Source organism: Vombatus ursinus, unplaced genomic scaffold, assembly GCF_900497805.2.
Source record: "Vombatus ursinus unplaced genomic scaffold, bare-nosed wombat genome assembly UNPS02014801.1, whole genome shotgun sequence".
In the NCBI taxonomy this organism is placed as follows: domain Eukaryota; kingdom Metazoa; phylum Chordata; class Mammalia; order Diprotodontia; family Vombatidae; genus Vombatus; species Vombatus ursinus.
The window spans coordinates 13,266,404-13,284,776 of NW_020954579.1; the positions used below are offsets into that span (position 1 = coordinate 13,266,404).

The window sequence follows — 18,373 nt, forward strand, 5'->3', positions numbered from 1 at the left end:
TTTTCTCTCCATTAGAAAAATTTCCACATATTGATGTCCCGGGGAATTGCTCGAGTCAACAAAACGCTATCTGCAAACAAGACCATCTGGAGTACTCACCATCTTAATGGTTCTTAATCTAGGATCTCTTGACCCAGGGAGTCCGTGGACAGATTTCCAGGAGCGTATAAAAATTTTTTTATATAGTTGATAACCAAATTTCAGTATAATTGGTTTCCTGTGTAATCTTATGTATTTATTTTGTGCATTAAAACATATTATTCTGAGAAAGGGTCTCTAGGGTTCACCAGTCTGCCAAATGGATCGAAAAGGAAGAGGGATGAGAGATGGAATGTCCTGTGTGATGGACAGCAAGTAAACCAGTTTGAATAGACCATAGAATCCAGTGGAATACATATGTATACGTGTATTTCCACATATGTGTATATCTCCACATATAACATATGCACATATGTAGAGGTATACATACATATATACACATATTCTAGAAAGGTAATTTAGAATTAAAATGTGAAGTTCTTTAAAAGGTAAACAGAGGAGTTCATATTTCATCCCAGAGGGAAAAAAGTTTTTACTGAGTTTTACTGAGGAGGGGAGTAACACTTTTAGACCTGTGCTTTAGAAATATCCCACTGGTAGTTATGGAGGGTATAAATTGGAGAAGAGAGAAACTTGGAGTCAGGGAGACATATTGGGAAGCCCCTGAACCCATGGAAGCTGATGAGATCACCAAACGGGAGAGTGTGGATAGCGAAGACCGCCCAGGACAGAGCTTTGAGGTACACACCCACAGTTAATGGGCATAATATGGATAGAGATGTGGCAAAGGAGACTGAGGAGCAGTTGGAAGGTCATGAGAAATCCAGAGAAGAGAAATTGTGTTGGGAAGGAAAGGGCAGTCAACAGTGTGAAAGGCTGTAGAGGCAAAGAAGGAAGAAAACTCTGCCAAAAAGACAGAGCTTCAGGGCCTCTCTGAAACCCATAAAGCTTACTTATGATAATCTGACTCTATTCTGGACACTGGATATGCCCCTTCTTGACCAACATGCTTTCCCCACCATTTTCTGGAAACTTCCATATTTCTTGCGTAGCAGTTGGTATATGAACAGTGCTTGTGCTGTTATGGTGGGGGTGGGTTGTGGGGGGTGGGTGGGGGTGATTAGTTACTTTCTCTTTCTGTCCCTTATCCCCAGACACCACTCTTTTCCAGTGCCTACCTCCAGGAATAACTCTCTATAATCAACTCCAGACCATGGGAAAGCAGTGCCCAAGGTGGCCACCTAGCAGTACTAGCTCCTACATCACTTGTCGCCTTCCCCTCTACAAAGGCTGCTTTTTTCACGTGCGCAGAAAGCAATTCATTCATTCTTTTTTGCTCTGAGAAGTTATAAAAAGTGCTGAGTTACACTGAGCAAGGTCCCAAAGGTTCTTTGTTGTTGTTTTTCAGTCATTTCTGACTCTTTATGACCCCCTTTTGGGGCGTTCTTGGCAAAGATATGGGAGTGGTCTGCATTTCCTTCTCCAGTTCATCTTATAGATGAGGAAACAGAGGCAAACAGGGTTAAGTGACTTGCCCAGGGTCACACAGCTAGTAATCCCTGGCTGGATTTGAGCTCAGTTTTTCTTGACTCCAGGCCTGGCACTCTATACACTGTGGGAAAGGATTTAGAAGTTAGGCTTCCGCAGCAGAACACAGGAATTCTGAGGAGGACTTCCAAGATCTTTCAGATAGCCCCTCAACCAATCAGAAAGTGCTCCAAACATTCTGCAACTAAGAAACAACTAGTTCCTTAAGACAGAGCCCTGGAGGCTAAACCGGTTGCAACTGTCAGGGTCAAGGACCGGGCAAAGACTTTTCTCCACTGCGATTGCTTAATAAACTTATTGAATATTAATTGACATACCCCGAGGGTGGAGATAGCTGCCATTTTTGAACATGGGATGCATGAACTGGGAGGGATTAACATGACAAGGAGGAATTAACATGACAAGGAGGAACATAGGACGGGTGGTTCAGGAAGAGTGTAACCCAGATGAGGAGTGGGGAAAAAAGGATGGGAAAGTGAAGGCCCACCCGTTCTCCTCCCAGCAGAAGGAAAGGTTTTAGCTACCCTGCGCCTGCTCCATGTGGCTCCAGCATTACGTGGCCACGGTCCTTGTCTCATTTTCTCGTTTTTGCTCCCCTGCCAGGTTACTCATGGTGGCAGGGACAACAGTCACAGCAGGCTATTTGGTGCCTCTGTCTTCATTTCCACTGGTTCCAGTGGAAGGGAGGAAGGAAACAAGCATTTATTAAGTGTTTACTAAGTGCCAAGCACTTTACAAATAGTTTTTCATTTGATCCTCACAACTACTGGGGGACTCGGGTGCTATTATGATCCTCATTTTACAGTTGAGGAAACTAAGGCAGACAGAGGCTAAGTGACTTGCCCAGGGTCACAAAGCTAGGAAGTGTCTGAGGCTAGATTTGAATTCTGGTCTTTTTTATTCCAGGCCTAGCATTCTATCCACTTAGTGGCTTTGATTCTTCCTGGGTCCCCAGTGTTCCTGTCTCCCATGCTTGTTTCAGCTCCATGCTCACAGGTCTTGCTCTGTTTTGAGGTTTCTTCTCCCCTTCCTGAAAGGGTAAGGTCTAGGTAAATGGTCAGAGGGTCCCAATGGTTCTCCAGGGGCAGGAGCAGGGGGCCACTGGAAGTTTCTGTCCATGTGTGACATCTTCTCCAATGTACTGTGACATTCTTTCCTAAGGTCAGAAATTTTGCAGTCTCTTACAAAGTCAGTCTTGGTTCAGCTGACATCTGTCATTACACATGACAGCACAAAAATAAACATTAGATCTTAACAGAATAAGGATGATTAATCCTGCATCCAAGGGATGCGTCCAATGTCTGAGTGCCATTCATAACAAATATACACAAACAACATGTTTAATAGAGATAGCATAGTGTAAAGTGGGGCAGGCATTAGGTGGCACAGTAGATAGAGCACTGAGCCTGGAGTCAGGAAGACTCATCTTCCTGAGTTCCAATCTGGCCTCAGACACTTACTAGCTGTGTGACTCTGGGCAAGTCACTTAACTCTGTTTGCCTCTGTTCCCTCATCTATAAAATAAACTGGAGAAGAAAATGGTAAGCCACTTCAGTATCTTTGCCAAGAAAACCCTAAAAGGCGTCAAAAAGAGTAAGATGTGACTGAAACTTACTATGTGGCCTTGGGCAAGTCACCTAACCCAGTCTGTCTTAGTTCCTTATCTGTAAAATGAACTGGAGAAGGAAATGGCAAATCACTCCAGTATCTTTGCCAAGAAAACCCCTAAAGTCAAAATGACTGAACAACAACATAGTGCAAAGTATTGTTTGATACAAGGCTTTGGTGGCTACTGGTCTAAATTACACGCAGGGAATATTACTCGCACACATCATAGAAATTCATGCGTATCTACTGAACAAGCATAATATGCATAACAGCCACACAGAAGCAAGAACAGTCAGTCTACAGAGCAGCAAGACATACATAAATGCTGGCATATACACACACAATTATGCATAGTTAACAGACAAATGTATCAAGGGTACATGCATGGTACCAAAACAAAAGTGAATAACCATGAATCAGAAAAAACAAAAGCAACCTCAAACCATCGATAATTAATATGCACATGAATAAATATAAACATTTCCCTGCAAGACCCACATTATACAGTAAACATTAGCGTTCTCCTTAGGCTACTCTGTCTCTTCTACAGTTTCCCCTACATAACACCAATAAATTGGTTTGGTTTGTTTTGCACATGTTAAAAGGATTTTACTGAACCAATCTCTAACCTGACAAAGTGCTAGTAATCAGGTGGCTGTTTAATTAATTAGTTTCATTATGAGGAACAGATGTGCAAATCAGGAATTCTCCTGATCAGAATTCCACCTTGCCGAAGTGAAGACAGAGATTATATATATAAATCACAAATGGGAAGGGAGGGGGGAAAGTGGATTACAAACAATCGTTCCCAGGGCCAGAGTGGTTTCCCACACCCAGCCTACACATCCCACTATACGACAATTCTTCACAAATTTTGGGGATTGTGACCATTTCCCAAGACACAGAACCAGAGTTTTGTGACTGGAATAGGTTCTACAATCTTTGATTTGCTTCACTTAAGATACACAGGTACAAGTATGCCAGTGATTGTGAGTGTTTGATTGATCATTTCAAGCTGCATTGTGAGCTTCTGATTCACAAGCTAGAAAAGGCAATTCTGAAAAATCTAATCTATTAGTATATTCATTACACATATCACATGAATTATTATAAAAATCATAATTCCTTCACACCAACTTGACAGTACTTTATAAATACTAGTTATTCTTAACAATTATTAAGTTATATATTACATAAGTTATATATTTATTTATATATAATATATTTATTATATAAGTTATATATTATATATTATTAAGCTTAGCAATGATGAGAGTGAGAAAGGTGTAAAGACAAGAGGTTGTGATCCGAGACGGGGCTTTCGCTGTTTGAGATTTTGAAGGGAAAGCAGTTCTGTGTGATGATGATGCAGCCGAGCATCATCTAGATTGGTGTGTGCTTGAAGTGGAATGGACCTAATGAGAACTCACATTTAATTTATTTAATTTAATGGGAACACACACTTTCTTTTTTATTTTATTTTATTTATTTATTTTTGGCTAGGCAATGGGGTTAAGTGACTTGCCCAGGGTCACACAGCTAGTGAGTATTATGTATCTGAGGTCAGATTTCACATTTGAACTCAGGTCCTCCTGAATTCAGGGCCAGTGCTCTATCCACTGCGCCACCTAGCTGCCTCCTATTTTATTTTCTAACAGCTAGCATTTATATAGAACCTTAAGATTTATAGCAAAGTAATAATAACAACAACAACAATAATAACTAGTATTTGTACAAAACTTTAAGGTCTGCCAAGCACTTTACAAATATTTTCTCATTTGATTATCACAACAACCCTGGAAAGTAGGTGCTATTATTATGTCCATTTTACAGATGATGACACTGAGGAAGACAGAAATGTCAATTGCTCTGGTCAAATCTGAACTCAGATCTCCCTCTATCCACTCCACCATCCAGCTACCTCTAAGTACTTTCCTCACAACAAGCTTCTGAGATAGGGCCAGTATCATCCCCATTTTATCAATGACCAAAATGAAGGAAGCAGCCCTTAATTGATAATTAATTATTAATTCTTCTGTCTGTTCTTGTTCTCTAATTAACAATACTTCACAATGATACAGCACTTTCCCCCAGTCAGTCAATTAAGAAACGTATTAAGCCCTTGCTATGTACCAGCCACTATGAAGTAGGTAATAAAAGTAATTATTCTTTTCTATTATACAAAGAAACGGGGTCAGAGAAGGGTCCCACAGCTGGTAAATGCTAGACCTGGATGAAAAGTACTTTTAAAGTGATTATGCAACTTAATGGGTAGTTTGGTGGCTCAGGTAGATTGCTGGGCCTCACATCAGGAAGACTTGAGTTCAAATGTGACCTCAGACACTTAGCTGTGTGACCCTAGGCAAGTCACTTAACCTCTTAGCCTTATTTTGCTCTGTAAAATGGGGGAAATAATTGCACCTGCCTCACAGGGTTGTTTTAAGGATCGAATAAGATAACTTATGGGAAGCATTTTGTAAACTTTAAAGCACTATACAAATGCTATTATTGTAATATTACTGCTGCTACTATTGTGGTTTGTCCTTCTTTCTGGAAGAGGACCATGAAATCAGGGAGAGGATGCTATGACATGCAAGTGAATTGGATTTAAGTGAGGCAGGGCTGTGCAAGGTCACCAGCCTCACTTTCTCCTCCGGAGCCATCTGGGTCCAATGGCCAGATATGGATCAGAATGACTGGAGATGGCCCAGCACTGCTACTATGACAAGACAAGACAAAGGCAGCTAGGTGGGGCATTGAACACAGTGCTCAACCTGAAATCAGGAAGACCTGAATCCAAATCCACTCCATCACTTGCTAGTCCAGGGTGACACTGGGCAGATCACTTAATTACTCTCAGCCTCTGTTTCCTTATATGTAAAATGGGAAATAATAATAGCACTTACCTCCCAGAATCGCTGTGAGGATAAAATGAGATAATATTTGTAAAGAAATTTGTAAATCTTAAAATGTGCTATATAAATGCTAGCTGTTCAGTGTGACCCTGGGCAAGTCACTTAACCCCATTGCCTAGCCAAAACAATAAAATAAATAAATAAATGCCAGCTGTTAGAAAATAAAATTAAAAAAAAAGACAACAAGGATTGTAATGGGTGAATGCAAGGAGGGAATAGTACATTCTAACTATGGGGCACAGTCACTGCAAAGGCACGGAGTGAGGAACTGGCCAGAGACGTACTGGAGCAGGTCACACACAACTCCAGCTGATTGTTAAATTTTCGGTGTGAGCATTTACACCTCGGAAATCGGCAAATGCTACAAATCAGGGCTTGATTCGTTGTCTTGTTGATTGTCTAGATTTATGAAATTGTTAACTATGCGAATGATATTTAAAGGTGTACATTTTAATTTTTTTTTCCTGAAAGGCTGTTGTTAAACATTTTACTAGGACATCGGAGGGATGCAGTTTGGCTGGAACTTAGAACTCGCGAAGGTGAAGTAAAACTTAACTTACTTAAGGGGAGCCAAATCTTGCAGAAAGCAAGAGCCCCTCTCTTGCCCTCTCATGGTCTCTTTCACATCTCTATGGTTGATGGGGAGCTGTCCTACGGACTAGACGCCTCTGAGCCAATCCGAATGGCCGATCCGAAGACGATTTCAAAATCACATGGTTAGGATCTGCTCGATTATTGGTTGCCTTCGGTAAGGCACGCCCTCTTCTGCTCCCGCCTTCGGCTTTAACTCTCGGCCGCTCAGGAGCTCGCTCCTTTCGATTCGGCGCTGGTTTTTGGGTAAGTCATACTTGTTGGTCGGGAGATGGGAATGGCGGAATCTGGCGGCCGTGATGACAACTATGAAAGCGTGTTAGACTACTGACTACCGTGAAGTGAATCGGAGTCTGAGCCAAGGCCCTACCGAGTGCTCTGGGTCGGGATTTACCACCTCAGGGACCCTTCACTGACTTTGTCCTTGTTCCCGCAGGTCCCAGCGTGTCCGGGCGTAGAGACGGAGCGGTTCTGCGCACGCGCCCCCCCACGACCCCGCCTCCCCTCCCCCTCTCGTAAAAGCTGCCAATAAAAAAGGTTCCCAAAGCCTCAGCCTCGTGTCGCGACTCGCCCGAGTCTGATTGACGTCGGCCGCACTTGCCTTTGAACCCGTGGAACGCCTGATCTGTGGTATCCCGGGCCAAGCAGCAGTGCAAGAGCAGACCCAGCTTGTTTATAACTGGTTCCGCTTAGCCCAAATTGGAGCGGTTCTTTTAAGGACAAGCGACATTCGGCGCGACCCTACTTTGGGGGGAGAGTTACGGGGTGGGGGGGCGCAGAATAGAACTGAGCACGTGGTTATTGGTAGGAGATCGCCCCCAAGTGCAACCTACGGGAGTATTTTGCCAATCAGTGCTCACTAGCTGGTATCGCTAAGTGCTTCTGTATAAAGGCAGTGAAATACATCCTCCTCCACGACCTTAAGTTTTGCAAAGAAAGGCACACGTGTGTAATTGCGGGTAAAACATTTTTAACAACCTGGGGTTTTTTTGACCATACTAGCCACCGGGTGGGATCAGGAAAGCATTCAATGGCGGTGGCACCCGAGTTTTGAAGCAAACGGTTTTCTAAGGAGTGGAGGGAGTAAGTTAAGTTACCCGACTGAGAAAAAGGCAAAGAGACTGGAGATGTGAGAGGATCGAGAAGAAAGCCGTTTTGGCTGTAGCTTAGAATGCATGTTAATGTGGTAGAACTGGAAATTCAGGCTATGAAAAACTTTTGGTTAAAGTGTTTACAATGTAGCTTTTTTAAAAGTGGAACAGCTCCTGCCTTCAAGAAGCCCCCTTTCTAAAGGGGGAGATGTGCAGCATGTGATTTTGTGGGGAAAAGAATAGTCTTTGCTTCCTTTTTATTCCCAGGGCCTGACACAGAGAATCTTAAAATCGTTTGTTGAATTGAAATTGGGGTGGGAGGTGTCTTGGGAAACTTGAGGAAAGAGCAACCTATTGGAATACTCTGTAGTTTAGGACAAACCTGTTATGTTAAGGGTGGGGAGGGAATCCTGTGAAAGCCTTGGGGAGAAACAGGTTAGGCAAAAATAGCTCAAATTTTTGGCTGGGGGAGAAAGAATGGGCAATTCAAATGATAATTCAAATAGTTACATTTTTAACTTTGAGACTTTGCTTCTCATGAGGGAATTAGGAATGTTAGAGAAGACATTTTGGTAGTTGGCAAAAATGTTAAAGATTTGAGGGGAGGCACTCAATGTAGGTTGAAGGGCCCTTGGGTTTTAACTGGGACTAGAGCTTCCACCGTGGAAATATCCCTCAAACATCTGATCTTGTCCCCCTTCCTTTTTTAAAAATTCCTAGCTCTGGCTTAGATTCAGACTCTTCAGTTTGGTCTTCAAAGCTCTTAGTAATGCAGTATTTCTTCTGTATTTTATACCACTTTTATGAATTTTACTTTACCCCACACCTCCCCAAAATTAACTTGCTGTGGGCAATAGCAGTCACCCACTCCTGGGATGTGTTACCTGCCTACCTGCTACTTTTGGCATCATTTCAAAGTTTAGCTGATTTTACCCCCTCCGTTTTTAGTTCTTTACCCTTATATAACATTCCAGAAACTTGCTTAGCTTGGTTGAATTTAAGGAAGATTAGGGTTATAGCTGGGAGTAGTAGGAGGTCAGGAAGTAGAGATGAGGGTCTAGAAAATGCCAGGTGTATATTAACACCAGTAAAAATGCTTGGAAATTGGAGACTAACAGTTCCTACTCTAAAGCTTTCTTTTTTTCCTTTTTTTTTTTTTTTGGTGAGGCAGTCAGGATTAAGTGATTTGCCTGGGGTCACACAGCTAGTGAGTGTCAAGTGGCCCTCAATCTTAGTTTCAGATGGAAACAATCTATTGATCCTTTCTGTATCCTCAGTGCCAGGCATGTAGTAGGTGCTTAAATGTTTCAGAGCAAATGACATGGAGGGAAGTTGGGGAAACTTAAGAGGGAGGGGAGGAAAGAGGCTTGTGCCTCCTGCAAAGAGGCGTAGGTTTTTAACCATTCAGTCTTCTGTCCTATTGTCATGACCACTGAATGTTGGCCGTAGGTACTTGTGCTCTACACTCAATTGACATTGATTCCCATGGGTTTAATTAACGACTGATTTCCAGGTGCAGACTGGGTCTCAATTCCTGAGCTCTAGACCCAAGTCAAGTGGGAATAGCTTACAGGACATTTTGAATGATTTGAACCCCCACTGGGGTAGCCCAAATTCATCATGTCCAAAACAGTTCACTTATCCCTCCTCCACCCACCCCCCCTTTTTAAATTTCCCTGTTATTTCCAAGACACAAGTTCATCCCAATCTCAGGTCTGTTTTTGACTCCTGGCACACTTAAACAGTGGCTAAAGCAACATTTTTATTTCTGTGACATCTCAAATCTGTCCCCTTCTGGCTGTCATCACTATCACGTGAACTGTTGCAACACTAGCCTCATTTTACTTTTTCCTGCCTCCTGCCTGAGGTCTGTGTTGTACTTAGATGCCAGAGTGAGCTTCTTAAAGTGTAAGAATGACCATGTCACTCCATTGCTAATAAAGTGGCACTGAAGTCAGTGTGGCTGCTCCTATATGTTTGTTTTTGGTGAGGCAATTGGGATTAAGTGACTTGCCCTGGGTTACACAGCTAGTAAATGTTAATGTGTCTGAGGCTGCATTTGAACTCAGGTCCTCCTGACTCTAGGACCAGTGCTCTTATCTGCTGTGCCACCTACCTGCCCTGTGTGTTTTTTTTATGTTCTTTACTAGTTAACAAACATGTAGTGCCTACTTAGTAGGAATATGAAAGAAAGGCAAAAAGGACTCATCTCTTGAGGAACTGTCCAATGGGGGACATGACATGCAAATATGTATGTATAGATAAACTATATACAGGATAAATTGGAGAGGATCTCAGGGATTGCATACTGGAGGCACACACCCCATCCTGAACCCACCGTGGTAAAAGTGAATCATGAAGACCTAGGTTCAAATCCCACCCCATCCCCCCCAAACCCCACTTCACCATCTTTGATTCTGACCAACACTTAACCATTGTTTATCTGTAAAATGGGGCTGGAGAGGAGGATGGATTTGATAGTCTCTTGTCCTTTCTAGCCCTAAATCTTGTGACTACAAATGTTCTTTGCATTGGTTGTCCCTCTCAAGCTCTCTCTTGGAATCCCTGGGTTCAAGACTCAAATACCACCTACAGGAAGCTTTTCCCAGTTCCCTTAGCTGCTAGTGTATATTATATATGTATATGTAACTCTCCCATTAGAACGTGACCTCCTTGAGGGTCAGGACTTTTCATTTTTGGCATTTGTGCCTTGAAGGGAGCTACTTTTTATTTTAAAAAAATTCTAATTTAAATTCATCTATGGGGGAATGGTTCTTTTTCTTAATGTGTTTATCAATCCCCTAATATTTAGGGTTTCAGACCATTAGCGATAATAGTCAAGGTTTTCTTTTTCCCCTAACTTTCCTTTCTAAATGCACTGATGTTTATGCAAAAACTTATATATAATCAAAATTAGCAATTTTATGTCTTGATCCTCAGACTCTTGTTTAACAAGTCTCTCCCTGTCTACAGTTGTGAAAAGTACCTCATTCCTCAAGGAGTCAGAGCAGGGGTTCCTACCCAGGGATCTATGAACTTAACTTTTGGTAACTTTTAACATAATTGATTTCTTTTCTAGACCTATGTATTTTATTTTGTGCACTTAAAAACATTGTTTGAGGAGTCCATAAGCTTCCCCAGCTTGCCAGATAGGTCCATAACACAAAAAAGGTCAAGAACCTCTGAGGTTCTAAGGGTCAAGAGCTGAGAGTGAGCATCAGGGAATGAGCTCTGGTCCTATGTCACCAACTGCCAAATAGGACATTTCCACAGGATGCCATCCCCACGACATTCTACCTCCATAACCTTACCTTTTCCATCTGCTCACAGGTCTACCACCCTAATTCAGGACCTTACCATCTCTTTCTTAGGCTACTGAAATAGCCCCATAATTGATCTTGCCCCAAGTCTTTTCCTCTCTCGATCTTCTACTGCCGATGTGATGTTCCAGTACCAGGTCTGACCATGCCAGTGTTGGTCAAGAGGCTCCAGTGGCTCTTATTTCGAGGATAAAAGGCAAACTTCTCTTTCCATATTTACTCTATTTCCATAATCTGACTACATTTCTAGGCTGGAATATATTCCTTCTTGGGTCCTTCAGCCTTCACTTCCTTCAAAGCCTAGGTCAGTCACCACCTTCCTCATGAAGCTGTTCCTAATACTCAAGCTGTAGCTGCTAGTTCCACCCTTCAAAAATTACCTTGTATTTATTTTGCACATATTTCAAATTTAAATATGTATACATGTTTCCCCTGATAGGATGCAAGCTCCTTAAGATAGGAATCTTGTATTTTGGTCTGTATCCCCAGGATTTGGCAGAGTGCCTAGCACAAAGTAGGCAGTTCATAAAGGTAAATTGATCAGTTTTTCATGATTCTGATAGGCTTCTTATGAATCTTAACCATGTTATCAAAGTATTTGGGAAGGGGATCTTCAAGTAGGCATAGTTGGCTATTACTGTTCGTACTCATGGCCTGTCATGTTCAGAGACAGTGGGAGTAGCACCTGGGTCTCTTTTTCAGAGCCCTAAGACCAACCATCAAGAAATCATTGTATCGAATGATTACACATGTGTGGCCTATATCAGATTGCATGCCATGTTGGGGATGGGGAAAAAATTTAGAACTCAAAATTTTATAAAAGTAAATGTTGAAAACTAAAAATAAAGGAAAGCTTTTATAATGACAGTCCAAATGTATGGGGCAATTTTCATTTTCGAGGATTGGAGGCCAAGAGGTGGGAAGATACGGGAATGACTTCTGTTGCGGGGTAGAAAGATTCATTACTCAGGGGACTGGAGGTGATGATTCTCCAGGAGGCTCAGAAGAATGTGCCAAGGTTTATCATTTCAGTGAAGAGATGACCATGGTTGAGCATTGGGTTATGACAGCTGAGAACCTATTTAGATACGATTAGATTGTCAGATCTACTCAGGCACCTTAGAATTATAAGGATGATGGGGATCTTAGGTTATCTGCTCCAAATCTTTCACTTCACTAATGATGAAACAGACTGAGCAATCGTTGTCTAAGGTCACACAACTAGTTAGTGTAGTGCCTGAGTCAGGTCTCTTGTGCCAGTTCAGTCCTTTTTCTATATTTTCAAATTCATTGCTGGGAAGTCCATAAGAGATCACTAAATGTGTATTCAGTTTGAGCCATTATAATTAGACTTAGCTAATCTTTGATTTTGAAGCCCAAAGTAGAGCACACTGTATTGTGTATATGATATGCATGAACTTGTCCATAACTGGTCTCCATATTCATTTTTTATGTGAAAGAACAGTGTCCTCCACATACACAAGCTTCATTAGCGACAGAACCTGGGCAGCTGATTAATTTGCTGCTAAATAAAGTTTTTGAAGTCCCCTTTGGTTAACCTTCAGTCACTAGCAATTTTCATGTTATTCTTACTGACCAGCTATATTTATACAAAATCCAACAAATGTATATTATGCATTGACTTTGTGCAGAACAATGGACTTGGCACTTCACAGGTACAAAGTTTATATAAGACACTATCCCTTTCTTCATGAACCTTCACCATCTAGAAATAGGAAGATGAAAAACATTTCTAGATAATAGCAACTGGTATTTATATGATGCTTTATAAAGGTGTACAAAGCCCTTTGCAGAAGTGGTTTCACACAGTCCCCAGACAACCCTCTGAGGAAGGCAAGGATTATCATCTTGGCCCTTAGGGTTAGAAAGGCTTGAAGAAGTGATAACCCACTTTAATAAGTTACACATCCAAAAGATATGTCTGTGGGAAAGAATAAGGACTGAAAAAAGGTCAAATCCCATGGAAAGACAGATTAGAAATACACTTGAAAAGAGTACAAGTGTAAAGAATGAGATGTTATAGAAAAATGGTAAGCGGTAATGTTAGAATCCTATGCAATGTTACTAGCGGTGCAACCCTGGGCAAGTCACTTCACCTCACTCTGCCTCAGTTTCCTCATCAGCAAAATGGGGACAATAATAGCACCTACCTTCCATGGCTATTGTGTGGATCAAATGAGATAATATTTGTAAAGCGGTTAGCAAACCTTGAAGTGCTATGTAAATGTTGGGTATTATTATGTTATGCCACAAGATTCAATTCAACACTCATTAAGCACCTACTGCGTGTGAAAGACCATGTTAGGTACTGGGGAGACTATGACAAAACTGTCAACAGTTTCCCCACAAACATTCTGCTGTAGCTTAGCAGCTCTTAACACAGTTGAGCACATAATTAAAGTGACAAGCAACAGGGGAGCTGAATTTGCAGGTTATGTTCCAGGGCCAGGCAATCTTAGAATCTATAATCTGGCTCTATTAGCTAAGCAGGGTCAAGGAAAAATCACTGAGCTGCTCAGGTATTAGACATGAGATATTTATTTTGTGAGACAATGCAAGTGATTGTAATTCCCCACATACTTCTGATTAAGTGCAATAGGAGACAGTCATGTGTAATCTCTACACAGTAATGCACCTCGTCCTTTTATTTTTAGTTATTGCACAAAAATCAAATCATAAAGACCAGTGAATAAGACATGCGGACTTTATGAAAGGCAGCTAAGCCTACATAATGAGAAATTAGAACCGGACACAAACTGGAATGGTCAAGGAATAGGAATTTAGTCAGATAGAATGCAATTAAAAGTAACCAAAATAAGTGTTCAAATATAATTTTCTTCAATATATTAAATGCTCTCTTTAAATCACATTCAGGCAAGGTGCACATTTTTTTTTCTTTTTTCCTTTTTAAACCCTCCACTATTAGCTTAGTTATGTTAGGTATGTATATAGTAAATTATCCAAAGTTACACAAAGTAATTTTGATTTGGGTCAAATGCTGCTTTGAACACAATGTAAAAAATAAGATTGACTTTTTGAAACTAAATTAACTTTCTGACACAAATACACAAAATAAAATTTGGCAACATTAAAGAGATGTCACAAATGCTTATTCTCAGCTATGTAGTGTTCCGATATGCAAACTTTTGGTTTTAAATCTCACGACTGGATAAGAATCCAGGAGCAGTTTTCTTTCCATTTTGGCCATTATTTAGAAAAAGAAACTGTTCCTAAAACCAGTTTACAATGAACTTTAGTAAGCATTTTAATTCCTATATAAAACTTCCAGGTATAACACAGTAAACACTGGATGGGAAGCCTGTAAAGTACAAAGGTCATCCCACCCACCATGGTATCAAGATTCTCTTTCTACAAGCAGAAAAATTCGATCTTTCTGGTCACTGGGTGCAATGTTAGACATTTTCATGTGTGCTCATGTTTCAAAAAACATTCAGAGAAGTTACAAAGCACTGTGATTGTACCTCACTGGTAAAAGGCTTGGTATGGTTTGATCTCATGGCTTTGCCTGTTTCACAGAAGCCCAACATCCCCACCCTGGCTGAGAGTGTGTTAGTGTGTGTACATATTTTATGGCTACTTGCTTCCAAAGATGCGCAATTTAATGTGAAAAAAAGTTGCTAGGCCTATCTCCTTACTGCCAATAAAATCGGTCGCAGAACAACCCTCGCCCCAAGCAGTGCCTCCCCGACTGTCCCACACAACCCACACAGTTGCTTTGTACCGAGGCTGCCTGCGGACCGGTGCTGGGGAGTTGAGGAGAGAGGGTGTCTTCGCTTTCCGAGGCTCGCCCCCTTCTTGCTTGCTCTCTGTCCCTCTGTTGCCAAGGCATTTTTTGTAGTCCAGGGAGGCAACAGGTCCGACTATCTGTTGTGTGCTTAAAACTTCTGGATGGGTGGGACAGCTCTTTCATCCTCTGCCCAAGGCAAACCTTCACAGCTGACCCAGGGAGAGATGCCTCACAGTGGAATGGGAACAGGCAGGCAGAGACATGGCAGAAGCAGGCCTTTGGGGGGAATCTCTGGCACAAGTGAAGGGCACAACTACAACACAGCTCAAAGAACCAAAAACCTTAATGAATAATCTCATAATACTGTAAACCGCGGGTCTTGACACGTCACAGCTGATCAGCAGCGGCTTCCACGGGCGGATCTTGGAGCAGACAGGAAGCTGATCGGGGATCCATGGCCGAGTGCATTATTGGGATATAAACATCATCCATGTTTGGCATGACAAAAATTTTCTGTAAAAAGCACAAGAGAAAAGGTATAATGGATTTAGAAATTAGGAGTCTGCCATAGAAGTTCGTTCTGTTTTCCCTAGTAAGTCATCCTACCTCATTCTACTTTTATCAGATTCATGTCACAGACTTTCTATGCACATTCTCAACTTCTCATTTCTGAAGTAACGATTTCAAAAAGTAACCTAGCAACAATTTTCATCTAGTAAGCTCAGTAACTGGCCTGGAATGCAGTGGATGACCGTGGCATCTTTGATGTCTGACCAAAGCTTAGGATTTTCACCAATTACTCACTGAATTCTACCATAACAAAACAGTATGAAAGTTGAAATTCAATATACTGGGATTTTTTTCCCTCTAAATTCTTCTAAACCCTTTTATAAAGAAAGTAGAGGCTCAAAATTATTCTAAAGGGCTATCAAATTACTAAGGAGTTGGCCCAGTAGAATTTTTAATTCAGTTCTAAAGTTAAAAGCTCTATCTATTTATATCTATTTCTCCTCTTCCTTTCACAGCCAATCTTCCAGAAGAAGTCACTGTGCCTCCACCTGCCCAGTTCCCAGTCACTACTCAACACCTCTTGCAATCTGGTTCCCAACCTTGCCACTGACTGAAGCTGCAAAGTTACCATGGATGTCTCAACTCCCAAATTTCACGGTCCTTTCCAATCCTTATCCTACTTGACTCTCCTCCCTCAGTTTCGGTGACACTGCTCTCACCAGCCACTCTTCCTGCCCACAGCTGATCTTTCCTGACTGCTGTGCTGGATCATCATTCAGTTCCCACCCTCTGAGCAGGAGTGTCCCAAGGCTATCTGTATGGCCTTCCTCTCTTCCTCCTTTACTCTCCCTCCTTCTGTGAACTCATTGGTGCCGTGGGTTCAACAGATAATGCTGAAATCTATACATCTATTTTTAGGTTGTCTCTTGACCTCTAGTCCTACATCAACCTCCTGCTGTATATCTGGCTCTACCAGGATGACCTCCGGGTATCTCAAAGTCAACAGAACCAAAGCAGACCTGGTGGAGCACGGATGCAGAGCTGAGATCATGGAGTCCAACCCGTCATTTTACCAACGAGGAAGCTGAAACCTATAGAGGATAAGTAACTTGGCTAACATTATGAAGGGAGTAACGAGTGGCAGGTGTGAGATTCACACTCCTCGGTTTCCAAATCCAACAGCCTTTCACTTCACCACACTGCTCCCCAAACTCACCCTTCCTCCCAACTTCCCTGTTTCTGTTTCAGTCACCCTGGTTCACAACCTTGGAGCCCTTCTTTGCTGCACTCTCGTCCTCTTACATAGCAGCAGTTGCTAAGTCTTATACAATCTACCTCACTGCTTTGCTGGAATCTGTCCTCTTGTCTCTTCTAACACAGCCACTGTATCTCAGTTCAATTCCTCACCACTTCTTGTTTCTGGTTTGGACTCCTTCAGTGGCCTGCTAATTGGTCTCTCCCCTCCCTAATCCACCTTCCACACAACTGCCAAAACAGTTATTTCACTCCTCCCATGACAACGATCTTCCATGGCTCCCAACTGCCTCTAGGATGAATTTCAGATTCCTCCTGACCGGGCTCCATTCTGCTTTTCCAGATGTACTTCACAGCACGGTCCTCCCTTTACACTCCAGCCAAGCTGGCCTCGTGCCTGGCACCAGGCCCCGCCCTGGGAGCCTGGGATGGGCTCCTGCCTTGATCCTCAGCCCATCTACTTGTTCAGACTGAACAGCTTTCCCAGCGCCCACTCCCAGCTGTGGGGGTGCTCTTCTCCCTCTATGGACGTTAGTGACTGATCACTGCGTGGGCAGCAAATAATGTTGTTTTCTGTCGTGGAAAATACAAAGTCCTTTGAGATCGGGGACTTCTTTGTCCGTCTTAGCATCCCCAACGCTTTGCTCCCAGTAGGTACTTAATAAACATTTATTAAATTGAACCAATGTTGCCTCTAGTGCAGAGAAGCATTTGCCACCAAATGAAGGAACTGAAATGGGAAGAAGAAACTCATCAGGTCTCTTCATTTTTAAATTCCTCAAATTCAAAAAGCCTTTATTGCATCTGCCAGAGTACCTGGCTCTCGTTTCATTTGCCACAAGGGCCATAAGTGGTTTCACACAAAGGACAGGAGGTTTGCTTAGGTGACTTCAAAGACCCTTAACAATGGAAACTCTATCATTTTATGAGACTGAAATGCTCATTAGCAGCTGTGGGAGAGGATACTCATGGAATTGGGGAAGACCGAGTTAACCTCCACACTTCACCACCCAAGATGCTTAGGAGCCAACAAACAATGGAACAGACCTGGGGCAGGTTGATCAATCTGGGATCCAACTGTGGTTCCAATAGGTAAGGAGAATACAAAAGCAGTTTTAGCATTTTGGCAGAGAGCTCCTGAGACCCAGGGAACTTCCTTGCTGACTCCACTGGTCAGTAACATTTACTGTTTGTACTGTTAGGAACTGAAAAAGTTCACAATGATTCCAAGGCTAGATGATGTAACGAATGTACCTGAAACTCTTGTTCCAGTTTCTTCTCTATCCAGTCAGTTACATGAACTATAGTCACTTCTCTCTCACCAAGTTTTGGCCGAGCCTTCAGTTCCACATGTGGTGGCTTTCGGAAGCCATACCTTTAAAGAAAATACAAATACAAAAGTACAATCTCTTCATAAGCAAAGATCTCCAATGTGGACTATAACAAAAATATGCACTATGCATAAAAAAAAGACAGTGTTGTTAATACCATTTAAAATAGGACCTTAAAATGGGGGTAGAGACACCAAAATAATAACTGATTCAAATGCTGTCAGATACAAGAGACATACAGGAAGGTCCTCCTAATTCTTTTCTGGTCCTTTAAATATCACTGTGCTATCTATGATGCCAAATGAATGAATGTCCATTTCAATTTTGCCACCGATTTCCTTAGAATACAATTACAAAGAACAATAATAGCATATAGCAAATAGAAGGCTGTCGTTCC

At 42.0% G+C, this 18,373-nt stretch overlaps 1 protein-coding gene, 1 long non-coding RNA gene and 2 other non-coding genes across 6 annotated transcripts in view; 3 read left to right on the plus strand and 1 right to left on the minus strand.

Moving 5' to 3' along the window:
• The first annotated feature begins 6,742 nt into the window (after positions 1–6,742).
• LOC114051017 lies at positions 6,743–9,749 on the plus strand. The gene is made up of 2 exons (XR_003570104.1): positions 6,743–6,947; positions 7,138–9,749. It is a non-coding gene; the product is annotated as an uncharacterized LOC114051017 (long non-coding RNA).
• On the plus strand, positions 6,995–7,060 carry LOC114051206. The gene has a single exon (XR_003570122.1). It is a non-coding gene; the product is annotated as a small nucleolar RNA SNORD104 (small nucleolar RNA).
• On the plus strand, positions 7,295–7,433 carry LOC114051208. Its single transcript, XR_003570124.1, has one exon. It is a non-coding gene; the product is annotated as a small nucleolar RNA SNORA76 (small nucleolar RNA).
• A 3,899-nt stretch (positions 9,750–13,648) lies between the features above and the next one.
• Positions 13,649–18,373, minus strand: part of TEX2 (testis expressed 2) — a 152,540-nt gene continuing 147,815 nt past the window's right edge. For all 3 annotated transcript variants that reach the window (XM_027872883.1, XM_027872884.1, XM_027872885.1), the window contains exons 11-12: positions 17,900–18,020; positions 13,649–15,394 (exon numbers count right to left, since the gene is read on the minus strand). In XM_027872883.1, the coding sequence (XP_027728684.1) occupies positions 15,269–15,394; positions 17,900–18,020 (247 nt within the window). In that variant the 3' untranslated portion in view covers positions 13,649–15,268. The remainder of the gene's footprint in view (positions 15,395–17,899; positions 18,021–18,373) is intronic.